The following is a 26947-nucleotide window of genomic DNA, read 5'->3' as shown; positions in this document are numbered from 1 at the left end:
GAACCACCTCCACCAGAACTGTGATTAAGAGCAAGAGAGGAACCATAGGAAAGCAGATGCAGGCCAGTGATGATCTCCCCAAGCAGGCAGGGAGGCCCACAGGCACATCCCAGAGATGGAAATGACAAATACAAATATCAGGAAAATAAAGAATAAGAAACAGACAAGTTATAAAACTGACGTCCATTTCTTTAGGCCATAAAGAAAATTTACCTCAGACAGAAAGTATGGATCCACAGGAAGATTATTCCAGAAATTTGGAGGGCCCTGCTGTTCAAATCCTGCGTGACCACAGACAAGGCCCTCCCTATTTGTGGATCCCAGCAGCCCCAGGCAGAGCATGAGAGGTTTAGAGTCAATAATCCCTCAAGTTCTCTCTTCTTCTATTAATAAGCTATTTACACCAGCCCAAGATTCAGAGGAAGCTAAACCAAAAAGCAAAGCTCAATCTGCTGCTGATAAAACTGCCTATCTGGGGCTTCTGACGTGACTACTTTTGCTGGCCTGTAACTGTAGTCCCTCAAAATTCCCTCCAAGGACCAGCTTGTGCTTCTCTATACCTGTCTCCTGGAAGCTCTACCTACCTGAATCATAAAGTCATTTTCCTCCTGAACCTCACAGATGCAGCGGACCACTTCGAAATCATAGCGGTCATCCCCATCGAGTTCCTCATCTGGGTTGGTGGTCACATCGACGTCTTGGCCATACTCCTCATCGCTCCAAAGAAAGCTCTCAGAAGAGGACTCACTCAGATTATCCTCCTCTGAGAGGAAAGGGAAAGTAACAGGCACTATTTTAGATTACGTTATAAAATTTTTTAAATCTTAGATTGTCAAGAGTAACAGCTTGTCATCTAGTAACAGCCCAAATGATGTATGCTGAGACAGAAGCCCAAGGTAAATGGCTACTCAAGGTCACAGAGTCCATTGGTGAGAAGCTGCAACTCCTCCATGAACCACACAGATCATCATCCCTAAGGACTCACACATGTTCCTCAACCTCACCCCATCCAGCCAGGACCTGGCTTAGTCAAGTCTGTATCCAGAGCCACCTTTAAAACTGTGGATGGTGGTGAAAAGGGCAGGTTCCAGTTATAATCAGAACTAAAATCGCTAGGTCTTGGGGCCTGACTAGTTATAATTACAGGTAACCTTTAGCTATCACTTATTCTGTAGACACTGTTCTAAATACTTTGCACACACTTAGTAACTCCTTTTAAACTCACAATCATTCTACAAGTTGCTGGAGAAGGGGAACCTTCAGGGTTGACTCAGATTTCCTTGAGCAACCAGGTTGGATGCAGAGGCCATCAAATAAGAAATGAAGGAATGGGAAGGTGTGCAAGGGGATGGGGATAATGAATTTGGTTATAGATACACTGGAGGTACTTGAGAGACCAAAGTTGGAAAGAATGGAGCTTTAAGGAAGGCACAGCTAATGGCCTTTATTTAATTTGATGTACTTATTTTAAAAAATCGACATAATTCCAGTCTTGTCAGACTACAGAGCTATACAAATGATCAAGCCAGCAGAGAGCCTCCTTACCAGGTACTTTCATCACTTTCCCTTTGTTGTTTCCAGATTCTGAGCCATGGAGCTGTGGGCTCATATGGACCCCAGGCTTGTGAGAGGACCCACACCTGGTGACAGCAAATGTCTTGGGTGGAGAAGGTTCCTGGCAGGTGTCACTGATCTCCTCACTGCAGGGGCATTCTGAAAAACCAAGATCAGAAAGGAATAAGCACCCACCCCCGGACATCATCAGGACATTCTAGAACAGTGGTTCTCAACCTTCCTAATGCCGCGACCCTTTAATACAGTTCCTCATGTTGTGGTGACCCCCAACCATAAAATTATTTTCGTTGCTACTTCATAACTGTAATTTTGCTACTGTTATGAATTGTAATGCAAATATCTGATATACAGGATGTATTTAGGCGACCCCTGTGAAAGGGTCGTTCGACCCCCAAAGGGGTCGCGACCCACAGGTTGAGAACCGCTGTTCTAGAATCAACCCCATCCAACCAATAGCTCTGCTGCTTAAACAGCTAAAAGGCTCAGGAGCAAAGTGGTATGGAGGAGAGATTTGGGGATTAATTCTTCTGGCTACTTCTGAGAACCTCAAAACCAAAAGCTTCCTCTTCATCATCACCCTTCTTCCCTGATTTTTTCTGATAAAACTGTTTTTCTAAGCCAGAAGATTATTTTTCTAAGCCTAGCTCCCAAGGTTGGAACACTGATTTTCTTTGAAAATAAACTTGTTTTGTGAGATCTAGATACACACTTTTCAAGAAGTGAATCTTGCCCAGCTGGTAAGGCTCAGTGGTTGAATATCAACGTATGAACCAGGAGGTCATGGTTCGATTCCAGGTCAGGGCACTTGCCCGGATTGCAAGCTCCATCTCCAGTAGGGAACGTACAGGAGGCAGCCGATCAAAGATTCTCTGTCATCGTTGACGTTTCTATCTTTCTCTCCCTCTCCCTTCCTCTCTAAAATTAAAAAAATAATAAGTGAATCCTTTCCCGAAAGATTTCAGAGATGTGTGTTTGAATCGCGTGTTCAAACAAATACAGTCCTTTATCTGCATATCCTCTGCTACTAGGATGCTTTCCTATGCACTTCCCTGTGGCAGCGCACACTGGCCAATGAAGTAAGAGGGAGGGTTTTCCTAAATTCCAATGTGGTCTTATAACTCCCGGGGTGAGTAGGCTCCTCCGCTGCCAGGGCTGAGCCTACCAGGTCTGATGACCTTCCTCTCCGTGCAAGCTCAGAGGCCAGGACTGGGGAGAAAGCAACCCCTCAGCCCACCCATGTTAAGGAAACCCAAGTGAAACACCCTACAGGAAAAAATTACCAGGTTTGGTTTTCTTCTTCTTTTTCTTTTTCTTCTTTGGCTTCATTCTCACAAACTCTTTGAATTTCTTCTCTTTATTCTTTTCCTTGTCTTTTGCAGCTAGAATTAAATACAAGTGTAAGTATTGGCATTCTAACATTTTGTTTTCAACTCTTGGGGTGTTTATTCTTAAGCATGGCCAATGTGAAGAACTAAAACAAATGGTAGAACAGAATTCTGGGTCTGGTTCTGCTCTCAAGGTTCTGAAGCCCTTTCTCCATCACCTTAGTCTTTAAACCTGGGGTCAGCGAACTCTGTCCCACTGCCTGTTACTGTAAATAAGTTTTATTAAAACACACCATGCTCACTGGTTACATGCTGACTATAACTGCTTTCATGCCTCAACCACAGAGCTGGCAGAGACCTTGTGGCTCTCAAAGCTGAAGATATTTGTCTGGCCCTTTACAGAAAAAAAGTTTCCCAACCTTACTTTTATCAGTGCTTCCCTGGCTACATACTACAATCACCAGGGAAGATTTTTCAAAAGTGACTGCCCTGGTCCCACCCACAGAAATTCTGATTTTATTGGCTTGAGGTGTGACCTGGACGTCAGGATTTTGCTTTATACTTTTTCTCCTTTTATAATTTTTTCCTTTTATAAAAAAATTCACATAATTTTTTTGTGAATTATACCCATTAAAAATGAACAATTCACCAAATACCACAACTTCATTCTCTGCTACTCTTCACAGCAAAACTCCTTAAGTTATCAATACTCCCTGTTCAAACTTTTTGTCCCCACGCAACACTCCTAACTCAACATCGTACTAGACTTATTAGCCAGTACAGTAAGATAAGGAAATAAAATACAGATTGAGAAGGGAAGAACTAAAACTCCATTTGCAGAGACATGATTATCTATGTAGAAAAATCCCAAAGAATTAACAAAACAAAAACTAGAACTAATAGTGATTATGGCAAGGTTGCAAAATACAAGGTTAATATACAAAAGTCCATTGCTTTTCCATATAATCAGTAAATAGTAAGGAGGCCTGTATGTCTCCATCAGAAGTGAAATTAGAATTAGGTTGAGCCAAAACCGGTTTGGCTCAGTGGATAGAGCGTCGGCCTGCGGACTGAAAGGTCCCGGGTTCGATTCCGGTCAAGGGCATGTACCTGGGTTGCGGGCACATCCCCAGTAGGAGGTGTGCAGGAGGCGGCTGATCGATGTTTCTCTCCCATCATGTTTCTAACTCTCTATCTCTCTCTCCCTTCCTCTCTGTAAAAAATCAATAAAATATATTTAAAAAAAAAAAAAGAATTAGGTTGAGAAAAAGATGATGAGATGGGCTACAAGCAGATCAGGGCCTTATAAGGAAAGTTGGCCTTTACCATGAGTGACTTAGGAGGCTACTGAAAGGAAGGAGTACTAGGAGTACTATGATGTATCTTCACCCACACACATATAGAAACTGTTGCCCAATCCAATTTTTAATTTGTAAATTTTGGTTAAAATGACCTCTAAACTAAACTGTACCCATTAGTTTTGTGAAATGCTAACAGCAATAACCCCAATTAATAGCAGAACTGACTGAAGAAGAGGTATCAACTACGTCCTGGATCATTGAGATAGAGAGGTGGAGATGCAAGGTATAAATACCCAAAATCTAGGCTAGGGAATACCCAGTTAGCACTTAGGTATGGGAGTTCCTTTGGGCTTCTCAACAACAATCTTTTTTGCATTTCCCATTTTATAAAACAGCATCAGCCCTAATTGGTTTGGCTCAGTACATAGAGCATCGGCCTGAGGACTGAAGGGTCCCTGGTTCGATTCTGGTCAAGGGCACATGCCCGGGTTGCTGGCCCAATTCCCAGTAGGGGGCATGCAGGAGGCAGCTGATCAATGATTTGCTCTCATCACTAATGTTTCTACTTCTCTCTCCCTCTCCCTTCCTCTCTGAAATCAATACAAATATAAAACAAAAACAGCATCACATCGTTTAGGGAAACCAGTAGGCAGTAAGTGAAGGGTGGGGCAACTCATTCCATACAAGGGATTCCTGAAGACCCCACATTATTCAAACTAATGTAATTCCTGACTAATGTTCCCATAAAATGAAGGTATACTAAACATACTCTCATTGACCTACCAGCTTTGAAATCATGTGGTTGATGAGTTTTCTCAGTTTCTTGGGATTTGCATTAATTCAAATTTTGTACATTAAGGTAAGATTTTTTAATATCACACAACTTCAAACTCTTAAACTTCAATTTTGCATAAAATACAGCTATACCATAACATTATTACTACTCTGCAGAGGAAGAAGTGAAATTCAGAGAAGCTGCAAGATCACATAAACTGGTGTACAGAAAAAGATGAACTCAGACCTATTAAAAGATCTGGGAATGTCCAGGGAGGAATCAGTTCTTACAGGCTTTACAGTCTACCCAGAGAGCAATCCAGAAGCACGTCCGAGCTTTCAACCTGGTGACTCTGGGTAAAGACCACCCAAGGACTGACTCCTACCTGGAGGGGACCACATACCGTCATCCTGACCACCCCCACCGTTCTCAAGGTTGCAGGACTAAACACCTGGATCCACCATTCCCAGGTAAAGGCAGCCCACCAGCGGAGTGACATCCAGTCTGAGTGGAAGGTGACCTCTGACCAAAAGAAGCTTGTGGGACAAGGGGGGGGGGAATGAGGAGGAAACTGGTCTTGCAAGGCCTGTCAGGCCATAAAAACTGAACAATGCACTACCCTGGAGGGAGGGGTGGGGGAAGGTCTTATCTCTGGCCCCAGGACAGATCATCGGATATGACCTGGGAACCCCCAACACCTGGGGGCCTTCCTGTAAGCCCACAAGGGGGTGCAACCATATCTGCAAGACAAAGACCCCTGCAGGATATATATAGACAGGCTCTCTGCATGTTTCTTCACTCTGATTTGGAAATTATTCCCGGAGTCAGCCGGTGTAATTAAAACAGTGTTCCTCAAAAAAAAAAAAAAAGATCTGGGAAGCCTTGGGCCCTGTAATAGGAAATGAGCACATGGCATGGAGCTGCTCTCAACACCACAACCACCCCTTCCTTGGTTGTGCAAGTTTCTTTCCTCACTTTGTACTTGCTAATTTAGCAGACAAGTGGGTATCTCCCATAACCTCCCCTACCCTCACTTCACTGTGCAGCATTTAAGGGGTCTGGACAGAAATGACCCCATATTGAGTTAAACCAATAAGAGTAATCCCATGCCCCTTATCACGGTGATAGCCTTAGATAATCTGAGCCTGGGCCAACTGGTGCATAAGGCAGGAACAGGAATGGACTAATCTGACCCAAACTTTGGACTCTGGTCCAACACTTATTAAAAGAATAATAAGCGCCGAAACCGGTTTGGCTCAGTGGATAGAGCGTCGGCCTGCGGACTGAAGGGTCCTGGGTTCGATTCCGGTCAAGGGCATGTGCCTGGGTTGCGGGAATATCCCCAGTGGGAGATGTGCAGGAGGCAGCTGATCGATGTTTCTCTCTCATCGATGTTTCTAACTCTCTATCTCTCTTCCTTCCTCTCTGTGAAAAATCAATAAAATATATTTAAAAAAAAAAGAATAATAAGCTTTTACCCTCTTGTTAGATTTGAATGAAGCAGCATATGCTACGGGCTACCATCCTATAACTGTTAGGTTAGGTGGCTCAGGAGGCGGCGTAGGAAATAAAGAGAGTTCAGTTAATCAGAAAAGAAAGAAAGGAAAGGCTTTATTCTACGTCCCCTGTTGGCCCACGGACCCCTAAGCCAGGGCACGTGGATCCGCACCAACAGGGAGGGGGGTGCTTTTTTTATACAGCTGTTCAGTGAGGGCGGGGGAGCATGAGCTGTGGGAGTTCCCGCCGTGGGGGGGGGGGGATTTGAGGGGAGGGGGGGTCCGTCAAGGTTTCCAGGTGTCGTCATCTGCCCGTAGCTGACCTGTTAGGAATTCCAGGGCGGGACCAGTATCTGTGTCACCATTTACCCGGTGCACTGGCCTTGTTACGGATTCTAGGAAGGGCCCAGTATCTATGTTACCATCTGCCTGGCAGAGGAATGCATCAGCTCCTGGACCCCCTTCAATAACAAAGGTACTCAATCTGAAAACAGCAATGACAGGCGAGATAGTAAGACACTAGGTCCTCAACCAGTAGTCCTGGAGCAATACCATCTCTGCACTTCTCTAGTGAGTGGGCTAACACAGCTCCTTTATTAAGAAGTCAATTCAAATTGGGTTTCCTGTTACTTATAACTAAAAGTATCCCAAGTGTTGCAGCTGGTCAGAAATATGGTCACAATAAGCTTCAGAGAGTCCTCCCTGAGGTTTTAATTAGAGGAGCAAACAATGAGGATAAAAAGAAAAGATTCTTGGAACGGTTCTAGAGAAGCCCATGTTCTCTGAACACAAAGGGAAAAGAGAAGCCTTCAGAGGCGCACCTTGGCTTCTAGCTAAAGCTTATGAAGTCATATGTGGCCTTAGGTGGCAGAGTTCACAAGAAGAGTTGCCCAGCAGGGACTAAACTAACCCAGGTGAGTCCTTGAGGAACAGGGGCAGAGAAGGTAACAACAGGCAGAGCTTCCTTCCCTTGAGTCCTAATAGACAGCAGAGCCTAGAAATGAGAGTATGGGCTCTGCAACTAAATTCAAATCATAGCTCCACCACCAGATAGATAGATAGATAGATAGATAGATAGATAGATAGATAGATAGTGGTTTAAGTTAATCCATCCCATCTGCACCTCAGTTTCTAATCTATAAAGTGGTAACAATAGTACCTGCCTCATAGAGTTTGTTTTGAGGATTAAATAGGACAATACAAGTGAAGAATTTGAAACAGTGCCCAGCACATGGCAAGTACTCAAATGTTAGCTGTTATTATCTTGCTTGCGATACTGTCTGCCCAGAAAGTGGTGCCGTGTGCTATCAGTTCTCTCTTCAGACAGCTTGACCAATTGTTCCGGGATCCACAAAACCTGTAACCTGGCTATAGAGCTTCTTCCCGAATGCCCAGACTCAGCTGGACAGAACGACTTCCTGCCAGGGTTCTGTAACCCAGAACAGCTTGTCCCCCGAGTAGGACATGGCTTTTCCAGGACAGCCATTGTCCTTTCCTCAGGCTGCAGAGACCCATCAGGAGAAATACCAGAGCCCTTCTTGTTTCCTGTATACACACAGCCTGCTTTCTTTCTTTCTTTTTTAAGCTTTTTTTAAAATCCTCACCCAGGATATGTTTTTATTAATTTTAGAGAAAGAGAGAGAAACATCAATGTGAGAGAAATATTGATCAGTTGCCTCCCATACGCACCCCGATCAGAGATCAAACCTGCAACTAAGTATGTGCTCTGCCCAGGAATCGTACCTGCAACCTTTTGGTGTAAGATGATGCTCCCACTAACTGAGCCACCCGGCCAGGGCTGCTCCCTATTTCTCCATCACATCATCACTAACTTATGACAGAAGAAGGGTAGCAAACTGCTGCTTCCAGGAGGGAAGAGGAAAGAAGATCACTCTCACCTATGGGAGAACTGCTTGTATACCACAGAGCATGGCCATGCAGCTGACATAAGCAATGACTAGAGCGTGTTCTGATCTGCACGAGGGATGGCAGCTCACGGACAGAGTAGAAGTGGGTGTTCTCTTGGAAAGATTCTCATTGTCTATCAGAGGAAGTGATGCTCACGGCCTAACACCATCATTTCACCATGTCTACTCTCCCAGCTTCATCTCCCATCATCCCCTACCAGGGATCCCACCCAGACATCAGCCAAAAGTGGCCCTCCAATAAGTCCCTCCCTCAAGCCCTATATTTTTCTGCCGTAGCTCATATGACACAGACTGCTATGCATTCTCCAATACCCTTTTTCCCCACTTCTTCTGCAAGAAGAGAGTACATTTTCCAGCTTCCCCTGACAGAGTTAGAGCCAGGTACATATGTTTGGGATATGAACAGAAGTGATTGTGGTACTTTTGGGTTGTGCCCTTAAAAGAAAGAAGTATGCCCTTCCTTTCTCTTCCCAGCAGCTACAAGACAGGCAAGGTGATAAGCAATTCTGGATCATACAGAGGAGAGCAACACCTTAACCTTAGGCCTGATGGAACAATGAGGAAAAGGCTAGTCCTGGACAATTTCACAGAGCCACTGTGGGATCCTGCAGTCTGACCAGAGAAGAAAAAACCTGTCTTGTTAAAGCCAACTACTTAGACATAGTAATCTATACCCTAATTAAGCTCATATTACTCTCTTCCATTAAAGGAGAAAGCACATGTCCCTATCAGAAGGCCAGTCTAATACCACAAGAAAAAATGTGCAGACGGTGACAAAGAAGCGCCCACTGCCCAAAGGCTCATTCTGGCCTAAAACTAAGATTTATCCAGAGTGAGAACATGAACCAAAGGTTCCCTTTCATCCTAGAATATTCTTTGTGAGCCAAACCTCTACTCTGGACTGAACTCACATATGCAGAAACAAACCCAATACAGTACCAAGGAAGCCTAAACTTGCCCCTGAAGAGAATTTATTAAATGTATTCTGGCACCGTCAGAAACCTCATTTGGAAAAGCAAATCTACACTGACCTTCCAAATTCACTTATGAGAGACTAAAGGCTTAACCAAGGAAGAGGAAACATCTGAAAGTAAGAGTCAGAAGGGCACTTTAGGGACAGACATCATTGACAGTTTGTTGTCCTCGATGACTGTAAACCTTTGCTCTGCTTGTTCCCAACAGAGGGATGCCTTTCCTATTCCTCTGACTTCTGGCCCAACCCTTACCTACCCATACCCTTTAAAGCTAACTCAAATGTCACCTTCTCCTCTCAACATCTCACCCTGCTCTATAGGCAAAATCTGAATCTGTGTTCCCACAGTACTTTATATGTCCCTGGCATTGGACTTGGGCCTTTTCACTGTATCTGTTCATGTGCTTTTGTACCCTACATCACTTTAGAAATGAGGAAGTCAGATCTGTAATGAGCTCAGAGCACAAGTAGACAATAGCAGTATTGCTCCAAAGATTTGGTCTTTGGCCCAGCCAATGTGGTTAAGTGGTTGAGCATTAACCTATGAACCAGCAGGTCTTGGTTCGATTCCGGTGATCAGGGCACATGCCCAGGTTTCAGGCTACATCTCCAGTAGCGGGTGTGCAGGGGACAGCCAATCAATGATTCTCTCTCATCATTGATGTTTCTCTCCCCCTCTCCCTTCCTCTCTGAAATCAATAAAAAAATATTATAAAAAAATAAAATAAATAGAAAAGACTCAGTCTCTGGACTCTCAGACCAGAACTGCTTCTCCCACTCAACAGAACAGCTTCTCCCACTCAACATTACTGGCAGGAAAATTGAGGGGTTACACCAAAAAATCATCTCTGCAGAGTTTTCTGGTCAGGAATCTCCATCTGAGAAATCTATTAGAACCCAAGTTTCCATTGGTCATAATCTGAGCGCTCAGCAAAAGGAGGGTACTTTTTTTTTACAGTAATTATCCCCAAGCAGCACAAATCCTTTAATATTCTGTTTTTCACTTAAGCATAGGGTCAAGTTCACGATGCCTATAAACCAGGACACAGGCTGCCTGGTGTCAGAGTCTCACCCAGAAACATCTCCCCAGCTGAACTCACCTAAAATGTCTGAAATTCTACTCCTAAAGATAAGGGTTTTCTTAGAAGTCTGAGGTGAAATCTAGATATGCCAAGAAAACAAGTGAGCTATTAAGCTGGTTTTATTCTTTCAAATCTTAAGAAATTTAGTTATCAGATTAGTCAAGTACCAGCAAAACAGTGAGGAAATGGTCAGAGGCCTTGATGGGAGGAAAGTAGGAGGAGATGCCTGGAACAGGGGGTGCCCTCTGGAGCACTGAGGCCTGTTCAATCTCCTGAATACCCTGCTATGTTTGCTCTCATTGATAGCAAGCAACATGAACGTATACGGAACCAGGTTCACAGATTATAATAACAGAGGCTCCTGCTGGTTAGTGGCAGAAGCAGGACTTAATTATTTAGATCAATCAGCCTATGGTAAAAAAAATTGGCTTCATTATACATTGTTTCACTTAAAGTCACAGAACCTACTGACAACATAAAGTGAAGACTTACTTTATATTAATATGAGATCCAAGGGCAGTAAATAAAAGTAGAAATTCAATAACCCAGGTTTCTTAATTATACCAAATAGCAACACCCTGTCTATTGGGTTCGTACACAGCGTCAAGAGACCACCTTAGTCTGCATGGCCCTGCCCTACTGTCCTGAAACCTGATTTATACATGCTGTCAGATGCCCCAGGAGTTTCACATGCCATCGAATACCTATGTATTTTAATGGAGAAGCTATAAGCTAAATATAATAATAAAAGTGTAATATGCTAATTAGACCGGACGTCCTTCTGGACAAAGCCAAGGCTGCGAGGGAAACCCAGGTCCTGGGTACCTGCCAGCAGCCAGAGGGAAGCCCGGGTCCTAGGTGCCAGAGGGAAGCCAGTGCCAGCAGCCAGGGGAAGGAAGGCCTACTCTTGCACAAATTTTGTGCATCGGGCCTCTAGTATACAATAATGTTACCGTTTTAGGTAAAAAGTCAGGAAGCTTGTAGAATTTACTAAAAACTCATTAATTCTCCTGCAATTCCCCAGAAAAATATAATTTCTCAATTTCTATGAATTTCAAAAGAAATCTCCAAAAAGGTTCTCTTTAATAAAACATGAACATGAGATTTTATGGTAACCCTTATACTAGGGTAGTATCTATGCAAAAATAAACAATGCTATAGAGAAACATTTTCAGTTGCAATTATCATAAAATCAGACTCAAATTTTGACCATACAGGAAAAACACATATCATCTTTTAGTTCTTTTGTTCCTTTGTTTTGCAGGCAAGGATGGGGGATGGGATGATTGCAGCCATGCTGTTCTGAGCACAAGTTCTCCTGCTGGCTCTGGAAGAAGTTCCCTTCCCTTGACTGTCCCTACTTCATACTGGTAGTACCAAAAGCCTTCAAAGGCTAAGTGACTTTCTCAAGGTAACTTGAACAGCAAGAGGCTGAGATAAGAATGAGTTAGGTATTTCTGCTTCCCCCATAATGCAATCCCTGCGGATCACTTGTCATTTTCGATCTTTTGGGACTCAATTGGACCACATCAACACCTGCTTTCTATGTTAGAAATATAACCACTGAGACTTGAGCAGCAGAGTGCTCCATGATACAAATAAAATACAGAATGAAAATGCTTACTTGGGGAACTGGCAGAGACTCGCTTCCTGGTCAGGCTCTCCTGGCTGGCCCTGTCGGAAGCTGAAGAGCCCCTTGTTTGGACATGCCTCTTTCCTAGACTGTCCTCTGGCTCTGGAGACTTCTCCATTCCATGGAAATATTTCATGTGATAGTGCAACAGCTTGGCTTTGCGGAAAAATTTTAAACAATCCACAACCTTGCACCTAAATTTGTGGTCTAGGTCGACAGCTGGTGCTTTAGATGTCACAATATCACCTGTTTTCTTAAAAGTATTTGTTACTAGAAAAAAAGAAAAAAACACACAAATTAACACATGGAAATAGAAAGTGAAAGAATAGCATGCATATGTAGCAGGAGACATCAATCAGACTGCCATTACCACCCAAAGATTACTGTTTGGAGAGAGAAGGAATAGAACTTTAGGGTAAATAATAGAGACTCAACTGTGATTCACATTTTGAAAGAAAAGATCAACATGCTGTTGTTTTCCAAAGCTGCCCTAGTTCTCAGACTTTGGGAAAAGAAGGGAAAATCCTAAAAACAAAAATCAGGATCCCACCCCAGCACTTCTTACTCATGAATTGGGCCAGACTCTGATTCACCAGCATTCCAGTAGCAATCTGTGTGAACAGAACTAGGGATTCTTCTAGTGGGATCTCTTTATACACCTAAAGGATCTTACAGCAGTTTCTACACAAGGACAGTGTAACTGTTACAAAGGTTTTAATATTAAATGTTTTTGAGATTTCACTACCTCGTACTTTGTTTCATCAAATGGGCTCAGAGACTATAAAAAACAACCAACCAATTGAATGGAGCTGGAAGGCATCAGGAGAACTTAGATGGCTCAATGATCAAATTCAAGAGACAAAGTTTGAACCCCCCACCCCCAGAAAAAAACAAACAGAAGGCAATGGTCTATCATGCATCAGTGACAAAAAATAAAGCTGTCACAAGGCCTTTATGTGTTAGAAAATCTGTTATTGAGAACTCCCTTTAGTGCCCTCACTTGATGAGAGGAATCACCTTAAACTCAAGCCACGCCTCTACAGAATAGGTTACTCAAGAATATGCTCTCTTGAGTGAAACAAATTTTTCCTAAATGCAATGAATGATACAAGTTCCATTAGAAGCAAATAGTGTGCTGAAACTTCATAAATATGATACTTCTTGAAGTACATTCCATAATCAAAATAAGTTTTTAAATCCTGAAACTCAATATAAATCACACTCTATGGAGCACTAGGGTATGATTGCAAAACTGGTAGGCTTGATGAGCTGATGGATGCTGTTATATAGGCAATTCAAACAAGTAAAAAATTATATACACACATCCCAAAGCAGAACTCCTTAAAATCATTTTCCATCCGGACAAGAGATATAAGAAAGAGGCTCAAATCAGTTAGATGCAGTTAAGAGAAGAAAAAGTAACATAAAATAAAATGAAATACATATTTCTCAGACTAATACTTTAGAACAGGGGTGGGCAACCCCTGGCACACGTGCCAAACATGGCACACCAGTAACTTTTGCTGGCACACGAAACCCTCTCTTATAATCTTCCATTTACAATTTTTTTCTTAATATCGACTTATTTTTCAGATAAATTCAGTGTAGGCGCATCTTAGATAAATAAATAATTTTACATAACAAGTTATCTTAAAGACCATAGACATGGATTGATGAGAGGGGAAGAGCAATTTCAATAGTGTCGAAAACGAACTATTGAGGACTTGGAATGCCATTCCAGAAAATTTTTTCTGTTTAAAAAACTTTACAACAGCGTTACTCTCCATGTTTTCATCCACATACGCTTGTGAATCTTTGTTCTCAGTGATGAATTTTGTTAAGTCTCATAATAGAAGTAGCCTGACGGATGAAAGTAGTAGCTCGTGCATATCTCTGAAGGTCATGAAATATAAACCTGATGTAAAATCCCTGTCATCAGTGATGCAGCAGCAAAAGTCCCACTGATAATATCAAACGGAGTCATAAAGTTTTCTGTCGGACTATCAGTATACATGTATACATTAAAAAATAAATGTATTTTTCATTATCATATACTGTGATTTTGTCGCTCGAATGAATTTTATTATTTCTTCAAGGTTCTTCACATACGTACACCTTAAGAAATATCAAGTAGGCATAACATGTTCTCAAAAAATTAGGGTTGGCGCGCAGAAGAATTTTGAGTCAGAGATTTTGCTGGTTTTGGCACACACTCACAAAAAGGTTGCCCACCCCTGCTACAGAACAAGTATGTCAGTGGAGAAATTAAAAACTCTAACTTCTGATATATTCTAAAATTCTTTCTTAAAACCAAATACAAATGGTTTCTCTCAAATTTCCTCCTCTTGGACCTATTAGGTTGAACCATATAAACTTGCCATTTTTTGTAGGATTAAAAAGGCTAATATTGTGTATAATCAATTAAACAACAAAACCAAAAGAGAAAAAAATTATTTTAGAAGACAAAAATGTGGTTTTGAATTATTTTGATGAAGTTATTAACAAAAATACTCTTATTATACTATCTATACCAGGGGTCCTCAAACTTTTTAAACAGGGGGCCAGTTCACTGTCCCTCAGACCGTTGGAGGGCCGGACTATAGTTTAAAAAAAAACTATGAACAAATTCCTATGCACACTGCACATATCTTATTTTGAAGTAAAAAACCAAAACGGGAACAAATACAATATTTGTATTTGCATGTGGCCCGTGGGCCGTAGTTTGAGGACCCCTGATCTACACTAATAAAAGGGTAATATACTAAAAAAAAAAAAAAAAAAAAAAAAAGGCTAATATTGGCCATTTCATATAGGTCGGCCTAATAATTCCTTTTCTATTTGACAGTATTTAAAAAATCATTCCAGACAGCTCCATTTACCACTATGGAAACAAAGTTAAGGTCTGAGATCAGAGAACATTACTGACTGCCCCACCTGAGGACTAGAGCAGTCAAGTTCAAGTAAATGCAACCATCCTTTGACTTTCATTTGAAGCCCACATTTGTGAAAACTTACTTATAATGCAAAAGAAGAATGCTTAAAAAAAAAGAAGAATGGTAAAATACAAACATCTTTGAATTTAAGAAAATTTTAAGAATTGAAAATGATCTTCAGCAAGTGGTGCTGGGAAAACTGGACAGATACATAAAAAAAAGAAAGAAACTGGACCACTTTCTTATACCATACTAGAGGCCTCTAGCAATCCAAGACCCCTAGGGGGATGTCGGACAGCCAGTTTAGGCCTGATCCCCGCAGGCCGAACCTAAACCGGCAGTCTGACATCCCCTGAGGGATGTAGCAGTGTGCCAAGTGGCAGTCGGCTGGGGAGGAGACCAAGCCAGGGCCAGGCACCATGCCACTCCCGCTCATCATGGCCCCATTGTGCCAGCCGCCACCGCCACTCAGTAGCACTGCCGTGGAGGCAGGAGAGGCTCCTGCTGCCACAGCTGCACTCGCCAGCAATGAGCCCAGCTTAGTGGCGCTCCCGCTGTGGGAGCTCACTGACCACTAGGGGGCAGTTCCTGCATTGAGTGTCTGCCCCCTGGTGGTCAGTGCACATCGTAGCGACCAGTCGACCAGTCGTAATGGTCACTTAGGCTTTTATATATATAGATACAAAAATAAACTCAAAATGGATTAGACTTAAATGTAAGGCCTGAAACCATAAAACTCCTAGAAGAAAACATAGGAGCAAACCATTTGACATCAGTCTGAGTAATATGTTTTTGGCTATGTCCCCCCAAAAAAGAAAAACAAAGGCAAAAATAATCAAATGGAACTTCATGAAATACCAAGTTTCTCCTCAGCAAAGGAAACCATCAACAAAACAAAAAGAGGATCTACTAAATAGAAGAATATATTTGTAAATGATATATCCAATAAGGGGTTGATATCCAAACTATATAAGGAACTCATATAACTCAATATCAAAAAATAAAATAAACAATTCAATCCAAAAGTGAAGAGAGGACATGAAAAGAAAGACATTTCTCCAAAGAAGACATACAGATGGCCAACAGACATATGAAAAGATGCTCAACATCACTGATCATCAGGGAAATGCAAATGATAACACCTCCCACTAGAAAGAATGGCTGTCATTAAAAAAAAAAATCAACAAATAATGTTTTGGCGAGGATGTGGAGAAAAGGGAACCCTTGTGTACTGTTAATAGGACTGCAAATTAGTGCAGCCACTATGGAAAACAGTATAAAGTTCCTCAAAATACTAAAAATAGATCTACCATACGACCCAGCAATTCCACATTTGGGTATTTATCTGAATAAAATGAAAAAAACCTAATTTCAAAAGATATATGCACCCCTATTTTCATTGCAGCAACAGCCAAGATATGGAAGCAACCTAGGTGTCCATCAATATAATGAATGGATAAAGTAGATGTGGTATATATAAACAATGAAATATTACACAATAAAGAATGAAATCTTACTATTTGCAACAACATGGGTGGATGGACCTAGAGGGTATTATGTCAAGTGAAATAAGTCAGTGGGAAGATAAATACTGTAGTTTCACTTAATACAAATCTTAAAAAAAAAAGAAACAAACAAAACAAAACAAAAACAGACACAGAGAAACAGAGAGCAAAGGGATAATTGTCAGAGGGAAGAAGATGGGGATGAGTGTAAAAGGTAAAGGAGAATATAGCCTATAATATAGTCTTAGGTTTGCAGTGACAGATGATTACTAGAATTAGTGGAATGATCACATTGCAAGGCATAAAATGTCAAATCACAATATTCAACACCTAAACTAATAATATACCAATTATATGTAAATAAAATAATTTTTAAATTAAAATGTTAAAGTCTATATATGAAAAGAGTTGAAAATAAGAACTTTGAACCAATTTTATAAAAAGTTACTGCCCTCGCCGAAACCGGTTTGGCTCAGTGGATAGAGCGTCGGCCTGCGGACTGAAGGGTCCCAGGTTCGATTCCGGTCAAGGGCATGTACCTGGGTTGCGGGCACATCCCCAGTGGGGAGTGTGCAGGAGGCAGCTGGTCGATGTTTCTCTCTCATCGATGTTTCTAACTATCTCTCTCCTTTCCTCTCTGTAAAAACTCAATAAAATATATTAAAAAAAAAAAAAAAGTTACTGCCCAGCCTGTGTTTCTCAGTGGTTGAGCTTCAACCCAGGAACCAAGAGGTCCCTGGTTTGATTCCAGTCAGGGCACATGCCCAGGTTGTGGGCTCGATCCCCAGTAGGGAACGTGTAGGAGGCAGCTGATCGATGTTTCTCAGTTTCTATCTCTCTATCCCTCTCCCTTCCTCTCTCTCTAAAAAGTCAATAAAAACATATTTAAAAATATATATATAGCCCAGCTGGTGTGCTCAGTGGTTAAGAGTCAACCTACGAACCAGGAGGACACAGTTCGATTCCCGGTCAGGGCACACGTCCAAGTTGTGGGCTCAACCCCCTATAAGGGGCATGCAGGAGGCACCCGATCAATGATTCTCTCTCATCATTGATGTTTCTATCTCTCTCTCCTTCTCCCTTCCTCTCTGAAATCAATAAAAACATATGGTCAGTGGTTAGAGCGTCAGCCCAAAGACTAAAGGGTTGGGGGTTCGATTTCTGGTCAAGGGCACATACCTCAGTTGCAGGTTCACTCTCCATCCCTGGTTGGGGTGCTTGCAGGAGGCAACCAATCGATGTGTCTCTCTCACGTCCATGTTCTTTCTTTCTCTTTCTTTCTCTTTCTCCCCCCACCCCACCCTCCATTGATTTTCTGTCTGAAAATCAATGGAAAAAATATTCTCGGGTGAGAATTTTAAAAAAAGTGGGCTCTGCAGCTGGACAACCTGGTTCAAATCCTGAGTCTTCTACTTACTCCTCCCTCAGTTTCCTCATGTGCAGGATGGAGATAATAATGATAATTTCACTGAGTTGAGAGAATTAAATAAATTACATGCAAAGATCCTAGAAAAGTATCTGGCATTTCAGTGTCTTATTACTACAGAGTACTATTTTGGGGTTATGAACAAATGTAACTTATGAATAGCCTTTCAGGAATTAACCTGCTCATAGGCAGAAGAACAGAAGTCACTACCACTCCCACCTTCAGTGCATGCTCATGCCAGATGCAGTATGCTATATAATGGAAATGGCCAATTTTAAAGTCAACTTTACCCTTCATTGGTTGTATAAATAAGCTGTGTACATTTTTAAAATATTCTGATTATTCAGTTTCTGATCTATAAAGGTAATAACAACATCTATTTCAAAGAGCTAGAGAGAGGGTTATAGATAGCATGTCTTGGCCCAAAGCAGGCCATCTATATATATAAAAGCCTAAGGGACCGTTACGACCGGTCAACCGAACGACTGGTCCACCAGTCGCTATGATACGCACTAACCATCAGGGGGCAAACGCTCAATGCAGGAGCTACCCCATGGTGGTCAGTGCGCTCCCACAGCCAACCTCCTGCAGTTCCTCCCCCTGGGGATCAGCCCCAATTGGGACTGGGCGAGAAGGCCCCAATTGGCCCTGATCATGGGCCAGGCTGAGGGACCCCACCTGTGTACAATTTCGTGCACCAGGCCTCTAGTTTCTAATATAAAATACATCTTAGAAAATAAGCGTGTCATTTATGAAACATAGCTGGAAACATTGTATAATGTGATGATTATTATTTTTTAATCTTTGGCTGCATTTGTAAAAGTAAAATGTCCTAAAAGGTGGGGATTATAATCCCACTGGTTTATAGCGGGTATTGGATTTCACATTTTTAGAAGAATGTAGACAAAACTGATAATTATAATTATCAACCAAATAAAACATCCCTCTGACCAGCACTCACAAACTCTGGCTGGGAGACACATCATCCTAGTAAGCACTCAGTTTTGTCTACATTCTTCTAAAAATGTGAAATCCAATACCTGCTATAAACCAGTGAGATTATAATCCCCACCTTTTAGGACATTTTACTTTTACAAATGCAGCCAAAGATTAGAAAATAATAATAATCACATTATACAATGCTAAGGAGTACCAAGCTTAGGCCATTAAAACTCTGAACTTTGTGTTGTCTTTTTAAAACATGAATTAAAGTGTATTTCCATGTTCCCCAAATAGTTTTGTCAAACTATATATTAGAAGTTATATTTACCCGTATTTAACTCCATCCGATTATTTTATTCCAATAATTTTATAACCCTTGATTCTGTAATCCCAAACATTCTTAGGTGTTTTGCCAAGTTGTTGATAAAGATCCAGTAGGACAAAGCTGAGGACTGCCTTTGGAATAGACTTTAGGCTGACACTAATCAATTAATCTACACTGTGGGCAAAGTTGCCTGAGCCAATTCAATTTCATCTATGCAGATCATCAACACATTCATATATCTATTTCCTCCTTGTATACAGATAGATTTCAAGAGAGATGTGGTCAAACTATCTACTGAAATAAAGATATACCTGGTATGATAATACTATAGATTCCCAAAATTTATATGTTGAAGCCTAATCCCAAATATGGTATTTGGAGAAAGGACTTTTGAAAGGTGATTAGGTTATAAATGGGATTAGTACCCTTATAAGAGAGACCCCAGAGAACTCTACTTCTCCATGTTTTCTCATGTGTTTATAATGGCCATATTATTTTCACAGTAGAAAAAGCAACAAAATTCTTTTACATTTTCACATTATGCTCCTCCCCAGAAAGGTGTTCCTGTGACAAAACAAACAGAGTGATGGAAGCATAGTCAAGAAACTGGGAGAGCCACTGGCTGCCAAAAGGGCCTGCTGGCCACTGTATATGTAAGTCCAGAGTGCCACTCACAGGTATGTATTTCTCAAGGGGAGGAAGTTCATTTGGAACATGTGTCACTGGTGGCACCAGTTAAGGGACATCATCCACTTTTGAGATACTATGGTCCTTGTCAACATGGAAGCAGTTACTAGGACACAGGGCAGAAAATACAGATGTTAAATTCTTATGTAAGCCTGGTTCAAAAACTAGGGGTAATCAAATTACTCTTGGAGTAGAAAACAATTTATTCCTGTTTTAGAAAGCAATATGGAAATCAATATTTGCAAATGCTTACAGTATTACCATTTAAATGCTCTGTATTCTTCCTCATATTTAACATATTTTTGTTTGGCAATACATAGAGCTCTCTCTGGCTCCCAGGCCCAAAATCCAAACAATCACCCTTTGCTCTTTATCATTCCAAATTACTACTATACAGAGAAAAGTAATACACAGGTTTAAATTTCATTTTAAGAATAGTAACCCTGAGAAATGTTTTCTTCCCTTTTATTTTTGCCTTTTTTGGTGGTGTCTGTGGAGGATAGACTACGTCTCCTAATAATCCCTGCCTTTTGGTATTCACATCCATGTATAAATCCCCTCACTCTGCGTGTAGGAAGGACTGACTGGTAGCTTGCCTCTAATAAAATAAGGCAACGGTGACAGTGTGTCACTTTCATGATTGTTATGTAAGATTGTAGCATCCATCTTACTAGTTGGTATACACTTTCTTGCTAACTGGATGAAACAAGCTGTTATGTTGTGAGTTATTCTATGAAGAGGCCCATGTGACAAGAAATTGAGAGTGCCAGCAAAAAACTGTAGCCCTCAGTCTGACTTCCTGCAAGCAACTGAATGCTGCCAACAACCATGTGAGCCTGGAAGCAGATCTTTCCCCAACAGAATTTTCATATGAGAACACAGCCCTGGCCAACCCCTTGATTACAGCCTTGCAGAGGATCCAGTTAAGCTGTGCCTGATCTCCTCACCCATAGAAACTGAGAAGATAAATGTTTTAAGCCATTATACTTACTGTAATATTGTTAAACTAGAGGCCCAGTGCACGAATTCATGCATGGGTGGGATCACTTGGCCTGGCCAAAGATCGAGGCCTAGCTGGGGGGCCGGCCGGTAGTGGGGAGGGACTGCAGGAGGTTGGCTAGCTGGGGGGAGGGGCAACGGGAGGTTGGCCAGCAGGGGGGTGAGAGGGTGGAGGGGCACCATGGAAGGTTGGCTGTGGAAGCGCACTGACCACCAGGGGGCAGCTCCTGCATTGAGTGTCTGCCCCCTGGTAATTAGTGCTCATCATAGCAACTACTGACCGGTCGTTCCGGTCCTTCAGTCCTAACAGTAGGATTGGAAGCCCTCTCATTTTCTATATACTTGGGTAATGCTTTATATTTTCCCTTTTTCAATAAGCATACATTACTTTTATACTAAAAAGGGTTTTTAAACTATGTTTCTTGAAATTTGGCTTAGAAATAAATATCCTATTTATACACACACCCTTTTTTGTATATTCATTGCTAGTACCTCAAAACCTCACAATTAGATAACTATGATGGTGATATTCAGTCTGATTGGTAATACTCTGTCTGCATTCTAATCCCATGTCAATCGAAGTACCGTCTTGCTTTCTAAACTCATCTTCCATTAATCCACAATCAGGCCTCAGCATCTGCCCTAGCCCATTGCTAGCCCCAGCAACTGCTTCATATTCCCACAGCTCATAGTTCTGCCCATGCTGTGCCCTCTCCCTGCCATTCTTCCGTGGCTCAGCCAAGTCTTCACGTCCATCCAGACCCAGCTCACTCCACATGCAGAAAGGCATCCAGGTGGCCTTGGCTCTCAGGGATCACATGCCATCAACTCTTGGCACAAATGACTTATCTGCTGCACCCCATCTTTAACACCTTGGATATGCTCTTGGATCCTATTATTTGTCACTTCTCTAGGCCACTTCTCATTGTTTTGTGTTTGCTCAACACTAACCTCTAATACAGTTGGTATTCTAGTCAGCAATGATACCATGTGAACCAAGTAGTTAAAACTGTTTTGACATGTACTTCAAATACTATAATGAATAAAACATTTTTCAGGTCTGTGAAGGAATAACTTTCTCAGCTTTGAAATAACAAAAGCTATAAATGAAAAACATGAACAGATTTAAATATTCACAGCAAGTCCAGTCAAATGCTTAAAGAAAATAATCCAGCCCTAGCTGGTTTGGTTCAGTGGATAGAGCATCAGCCTATGGAATGAAGGGTCCTGGGTTCGATTCCGGTCAAGAGCACATGCCTGGGTTGCGGGCTCGATCCTCAGTAGAGGGCGTGACTCTCTCATTGATGTTTCTATCCCTCTCTCCCTCTCCCTTCCTCGCTAAAATCAATAAAAATATTTATTTAAAAAAGGAAAATAATCCAAAAATGTTCACAGAGTAGTTAAAAAAATTTGAGAAGTCGGAATTATGTAATTCTAATCAGCCACTTAAAAGAATGAAGTAACTCTGTACTTACTGATATGAGTGATCTCAAGATATATTAAGTGAAAACAGGAAGTTGCCCAGTATACAACTCCATGGGTGGTGGGGGGGGGGGGGGGGGCTCGGTGAGAGGAGAGAAATATATAAAAATGCACAGAAAGGAAACCAGAAGGATAGAAATCTAACTGTTGATATTGGTTACCTCTGGAGAGAGGCTTGGGCTAGGAAGGCAGATGATAAAGAGGAACTTGCACATTTTCTCTGTTTACCCTAGGAACAATGAGCACACACAGCGCCCAGATCTTGGTTTCAAAATTCTTCATTTAAAAGAAACAGAACTTCTTGAAGAAATAGCTGAATCCAGGGTTTAGTTACAAGATGAGTTTTAAACAACTTGTTATGCAAGAAAATAAATGCTCAAAGAAGAGAAGAAACAGGAACAAGTTTGAAGGGCTCCCACTGGCCAAATATAAGGCAATATGGGTTATTAAAATAAGTAATGAAAGAAACAGATTACAGCCCATAGAACAAAGTAAGAATCTACCAGTCCATGTGGATATTAATAAATACAACAAATAAAAAAGAAGGGAAAGCTCTTCCTTACAATACACTACAAACTAATAAATGTAGAAGTAATGATGAGAGTTGGAAATCACCATGTGGCAGCCATCATAGATAAAGTTGTTTCAAGCAAGAAATATCAATAAATGCTAAAATAGTAGGTGAACATTTAATAAAGAAAGGAGATATTTACAAAGTCTCAAAGAAAAATTTTAATTGTAAAGGAAAAAATAATAGATTTATAGTAGAGAAACCTGTATACCTACTACTTTACACAAGTGATCAAGGTTAACATCACCAATAAATAGGACAAACAGATACCATGTTCCTCCTGATACAACACACTTGAAAAGGACATGTTACTTACATGGTATCCTGCTGAAAGTGAATAACCTAAACTAGCGGTCGCCAACCTTTTGGACCTCACAGACCACCAGTGGTCTGTGGACCACCGGTTGGCGACTGCTGCTCGAAACGTTTCCTTAAACCAGCAGTCGCCAACCTTTCGGACCTCTCGGACTACTGGTTGGCAACCGCTGACCTAAACCTAATCATGAGGATAAATCAGAAAATCCCAAATTGAGGAACAGCATATTCTTCAGAAATGTCAAGGTCATGAAAGACTGAAGAATTGTTTCAGATAAAAGGAGACTTTAAAAAAATGACAATTAAATACAATGTGTCATCCAGGATTAGATCCTGACCAGAAGAAAAAAAAAAGTTTTTCCCACTTCTGCTATAAAGGGCATTATTGTGACAACTGATAAAGTTGGAACAAGGTCCTGATTTTGATAATTATATGGTGGTAATGTAAGAGAACATTCTTATTTTTTAGGAAATATGTACTAAGGTATTCAGGGGTAAAGGTCTGCAACTTGTTTGTGAACAATTCAGAAAAAATACTTTAAAGAACAGAATAGGGTGGTAAAGGCCTGGGGCAGAGGCAGGCTAGAAGAGGTCAATGGGGGGAAAGGGGGCATATGTAATACTTTCAACAATAAAGACTTTTTTTTAAAGTGGGAAGAAACAAACAAAAATGATAATAAAGCAAACATGGTAAATTGCTAACAAGTAGGGAATTTGATTGAGGATATATAGACACATTCCTCGTCTTACTGAGCTTTGCTTTATTCAGTTTCGAGAGTGTTGTGTTTCTCACAAACTGAAGGCAAGATTCTCCACAAGAAGATTACAACTCCCTTTATTGCTTGACTTGCTTTACTATAGTGGCCTGTAACCAACCTCAGTATCCCCAAGGTATGCAGGGATTCTCTGTGCTATGCTTGCAACTTTGATATATCTGAAATTATTCCTAAATAAAAACTTCTTAAAAGTATATGCAGGGAAAACATACATGCAGGAAAAAATTTAAGAATATGTAAATAGGAGGAAAGCGATCTTGCAAAGCCCTATCCCCTGGACTGCAAATCTCTGCACTAAGCCCTCACAAAAATCACTGAGCATTCATTCCACGAGATGGCAAAGCTGCCCCAAATGCCAGAGCTGCTTTTGAAGCAGTTAATCTTCTCCTGCTTTGGACTAGACTTGCCTTCCCCAGCTCCTCCTCCTGCTGCCCAAGAACCTCCTTCATACTGATTTCTCAATCATGACTCCATCACAGGTTAGAAATTTCAAGACTGGCACCAGCTCAGGACAGAAATTACTAAACAATGACTAATACAACAGTATCCTGGCCTCAAGGGGCCTTGCTAGATGTCCCTGATGATGATACTGCCCTCCTTCCTGCTTACTTACATAACACATTCCTGGTGAATGAGTTTTCAATAACCCCCCCCCTCTCTCCCAGCAATCTTTTTGGATCATCCTGTACTCACTACTAAGCCCTGTTCCAAAAGGAACACCAGTAACACCATTCACTTTCCAGATCAAATTTAAAAATTCCTCCCCCCCTCAAATGAAAGAATTTCAAAGACATCACCATGTCTGGAGCTGACATCACTTGTACCACACACTGCTCTTCAAGACTGGCCACCCTACTAATAAGCTTCTTACTCAGAGTGGACACACTGCTTCAAAGAGCAGTGGGAGGATATCACATGCTGTACAACTTCCCTAAGAGCATCACATACTATACAAATTCCCTCAGGCAGGAACTTATTTACACAGCACCCAGCATCTCATCAGATGGCATTAGGCACTCATTTGGGAGATGGGGGTCAGAGACCATGCATCACCACACCAGCCATCTAGGAAGTGTACAACTCTGGCTAAGTCACTCCTTGGTAAATATTAGGCTCTTTGCCTATAAATAAGGGAGACTTAATAGTGAAAAATTAGAAATAACTTAAATGTCTTTCAGCAGAGGATAGTTAAGTTAAATACATTTTTGGAATACCACACAATAAGATAAATTACATGCAATTGTGAAAGAAGTTATGAACTAACATGGAAGAATAACATAAATGAAAATGGCAAGCCACTGAGTAATGTAAGAATATGAGTCTATTATTGTGTTTTTTAAAAGCTATAAGTGTGTTGATACGTGCACAGAACCACATCTGGAAGGATGGAAAACCACACTCCAAATTGTAATATAGTCCTAGGGTGAGAGGGCTATAAAGGGGGGACTTTCTTTTTTCTTGCAGTTGGTTTTAATTTTCCCTAGCATGTACTGGCTTTGAAATTTATAGAAAAAAACAAACAGCAAAATGACCCTTTAGGGGTCCCAAAAAGGGGGGCATCTGTATTCCTCTCAGTAATAAATGGGGGACAGGGGGAGGAGGAGGCACAAAAAGGAGGAGGCACAAAAAAATAAATAAGAGTCCTGGAGGAAGAGGAGGGCACAAAAAATAAATAAAATAAAATAGAAGTCCCAGAAGACTTAATTCAGAGAGTAGTTGTGAAAATTCATCAAGAACTAGTACTTATAAAGAATTCGCCCTGCCGAAACCGGTTTGGCTCAGTGGATAGAGCGTCGGCCTGCGGACTGAAAGGTCCCAGGTTCGATTCCGGTCAAGGGCATGTACCTGGGGTGCGGGCACATCCCCAGTGGGGAGTGTGCAGGAGGCAGCTGGTCGATGTTTCTCTCTCATCGATGTTTCTAACTCTCTCTCTCTCTCCTTTCCTCTCTGTAAAAACTCAATAAAATATATTAAAAAAAAAAAAAGAATTCGCCCTGACTGGTTTGGCTCGGTGGATAGAGCGTCGGCCTGCGGACTCGGGGGGGGGGGGGGGGGGGGGGGTCCCGGGTTCGATTCCGGTCAGGGGCATGTGCCTTGGTTGCGGGAGCATCCCCGGTGGGAGGTGTGCAGGAGGCAGTTGATCGATGTTTCTGACTCTCTATTCCTCTCTCTTCCTCTCTGTGAAAAATCAATGGAATGTGTTTAAAAAAAAAAAAAAAGAATTAGTATTGCCCTGCCTAGCTGGTTAACTCAGTGGATAGAGCATCCGTCTGGGGACTAAAGGGTCCCAGGTTTCGATTCCAGCCAAGAGCACATGCCCGGGTTGCAGGATTGATCCCGTGTGGGGCGTGCAGGAGGCAGCTGACCAATGATTCTCTCTCATCATTGATGTTCCCTATCTCTCTCTCCCTCTCCCTTCCTCTCTGAAATCAATACAAAAAATATTTTTTAAAATTAACATTAAACAAAATCTTTCATTGTTGTCTTCTTATGACAAAAATGATGGCCATACTACATCCACATAGTCTGGGATGACCTTAAATTCTGTTATGTTTTTCAGTGATGAAAATTAATGAGAAACAAGTGATTTCCCTTTAAAACTTTAGAAAACATATTAAAGTACTTTTTTACATTTTCAAAACATCCTTTATCTGGCCATATATATTGAGTTTTAAATTTCCATATCCAACAGAAATCTTGGAAAAAGAATCACAGCATCAAAAAATAGGGCTAACTTGAACTTTTGTTTGGAAAAAATAGTTGTCAACATTATGGCAAATTAGAAATATTTAAGCTGGGCAATGAACAACCAATAATGCTATTCACCATTTACCAACTAGAAGTACCAAGGACAATCCAGTCTTATAAGTGCCTCCTTGGTGTCAAGAAGATAAGTTA

General features: G+C 41.3%; 1 protein-coding gene across 1 annotated transcript in view; it reads right to left on the bottom strand.

Annotated features, from left to right (window-relative positions):
* Positions 1 to 26947, bottom strand: part of PHF20 (PHD finger protein 20) — a 132549-nt gene that overhangs the window by 29816 nt on the left and 75786 nt on the right. The window contains exons 11-14 of the mRNA XM_081097054.1: positions 12080 to 12358; positions 2856 to 2954; positions 1546 to 1713; positions 585 to 763 (exon numbers count right to left, since the gene is read on the bottom strand). Coding sequence (XP_080953180.1) covers positions 585 to 763; positions 1546 to 1713; positions 2856 to 2954; positions 12080 to 12358 — 725 coding nt within the window. The remainder of the gene's footprint in view (positions 1 to 584; positions 764 to 1545; positions 1714 to 2855; positions 2955 to 12079; positions 12359 to 26947) is intronic.

This window comes from Myotis nattereri (assembly GCF_964212035.1).
Source record: "Myotis nattereri genome assembly, chromosome: 8".
In the NCBI taxonomy this organism is placed as follows: Eukaryota; Metazoa; Chordata; class Mammalia; order Chiroptera; family Vespertilionidae; genus Myotis; species Myotis nattereri.
The sequence above is the reverse complement of the archived record's forward strand: the minus strand, read 5'-3'. Positions and strand labels throughout refer to the sequence as shown.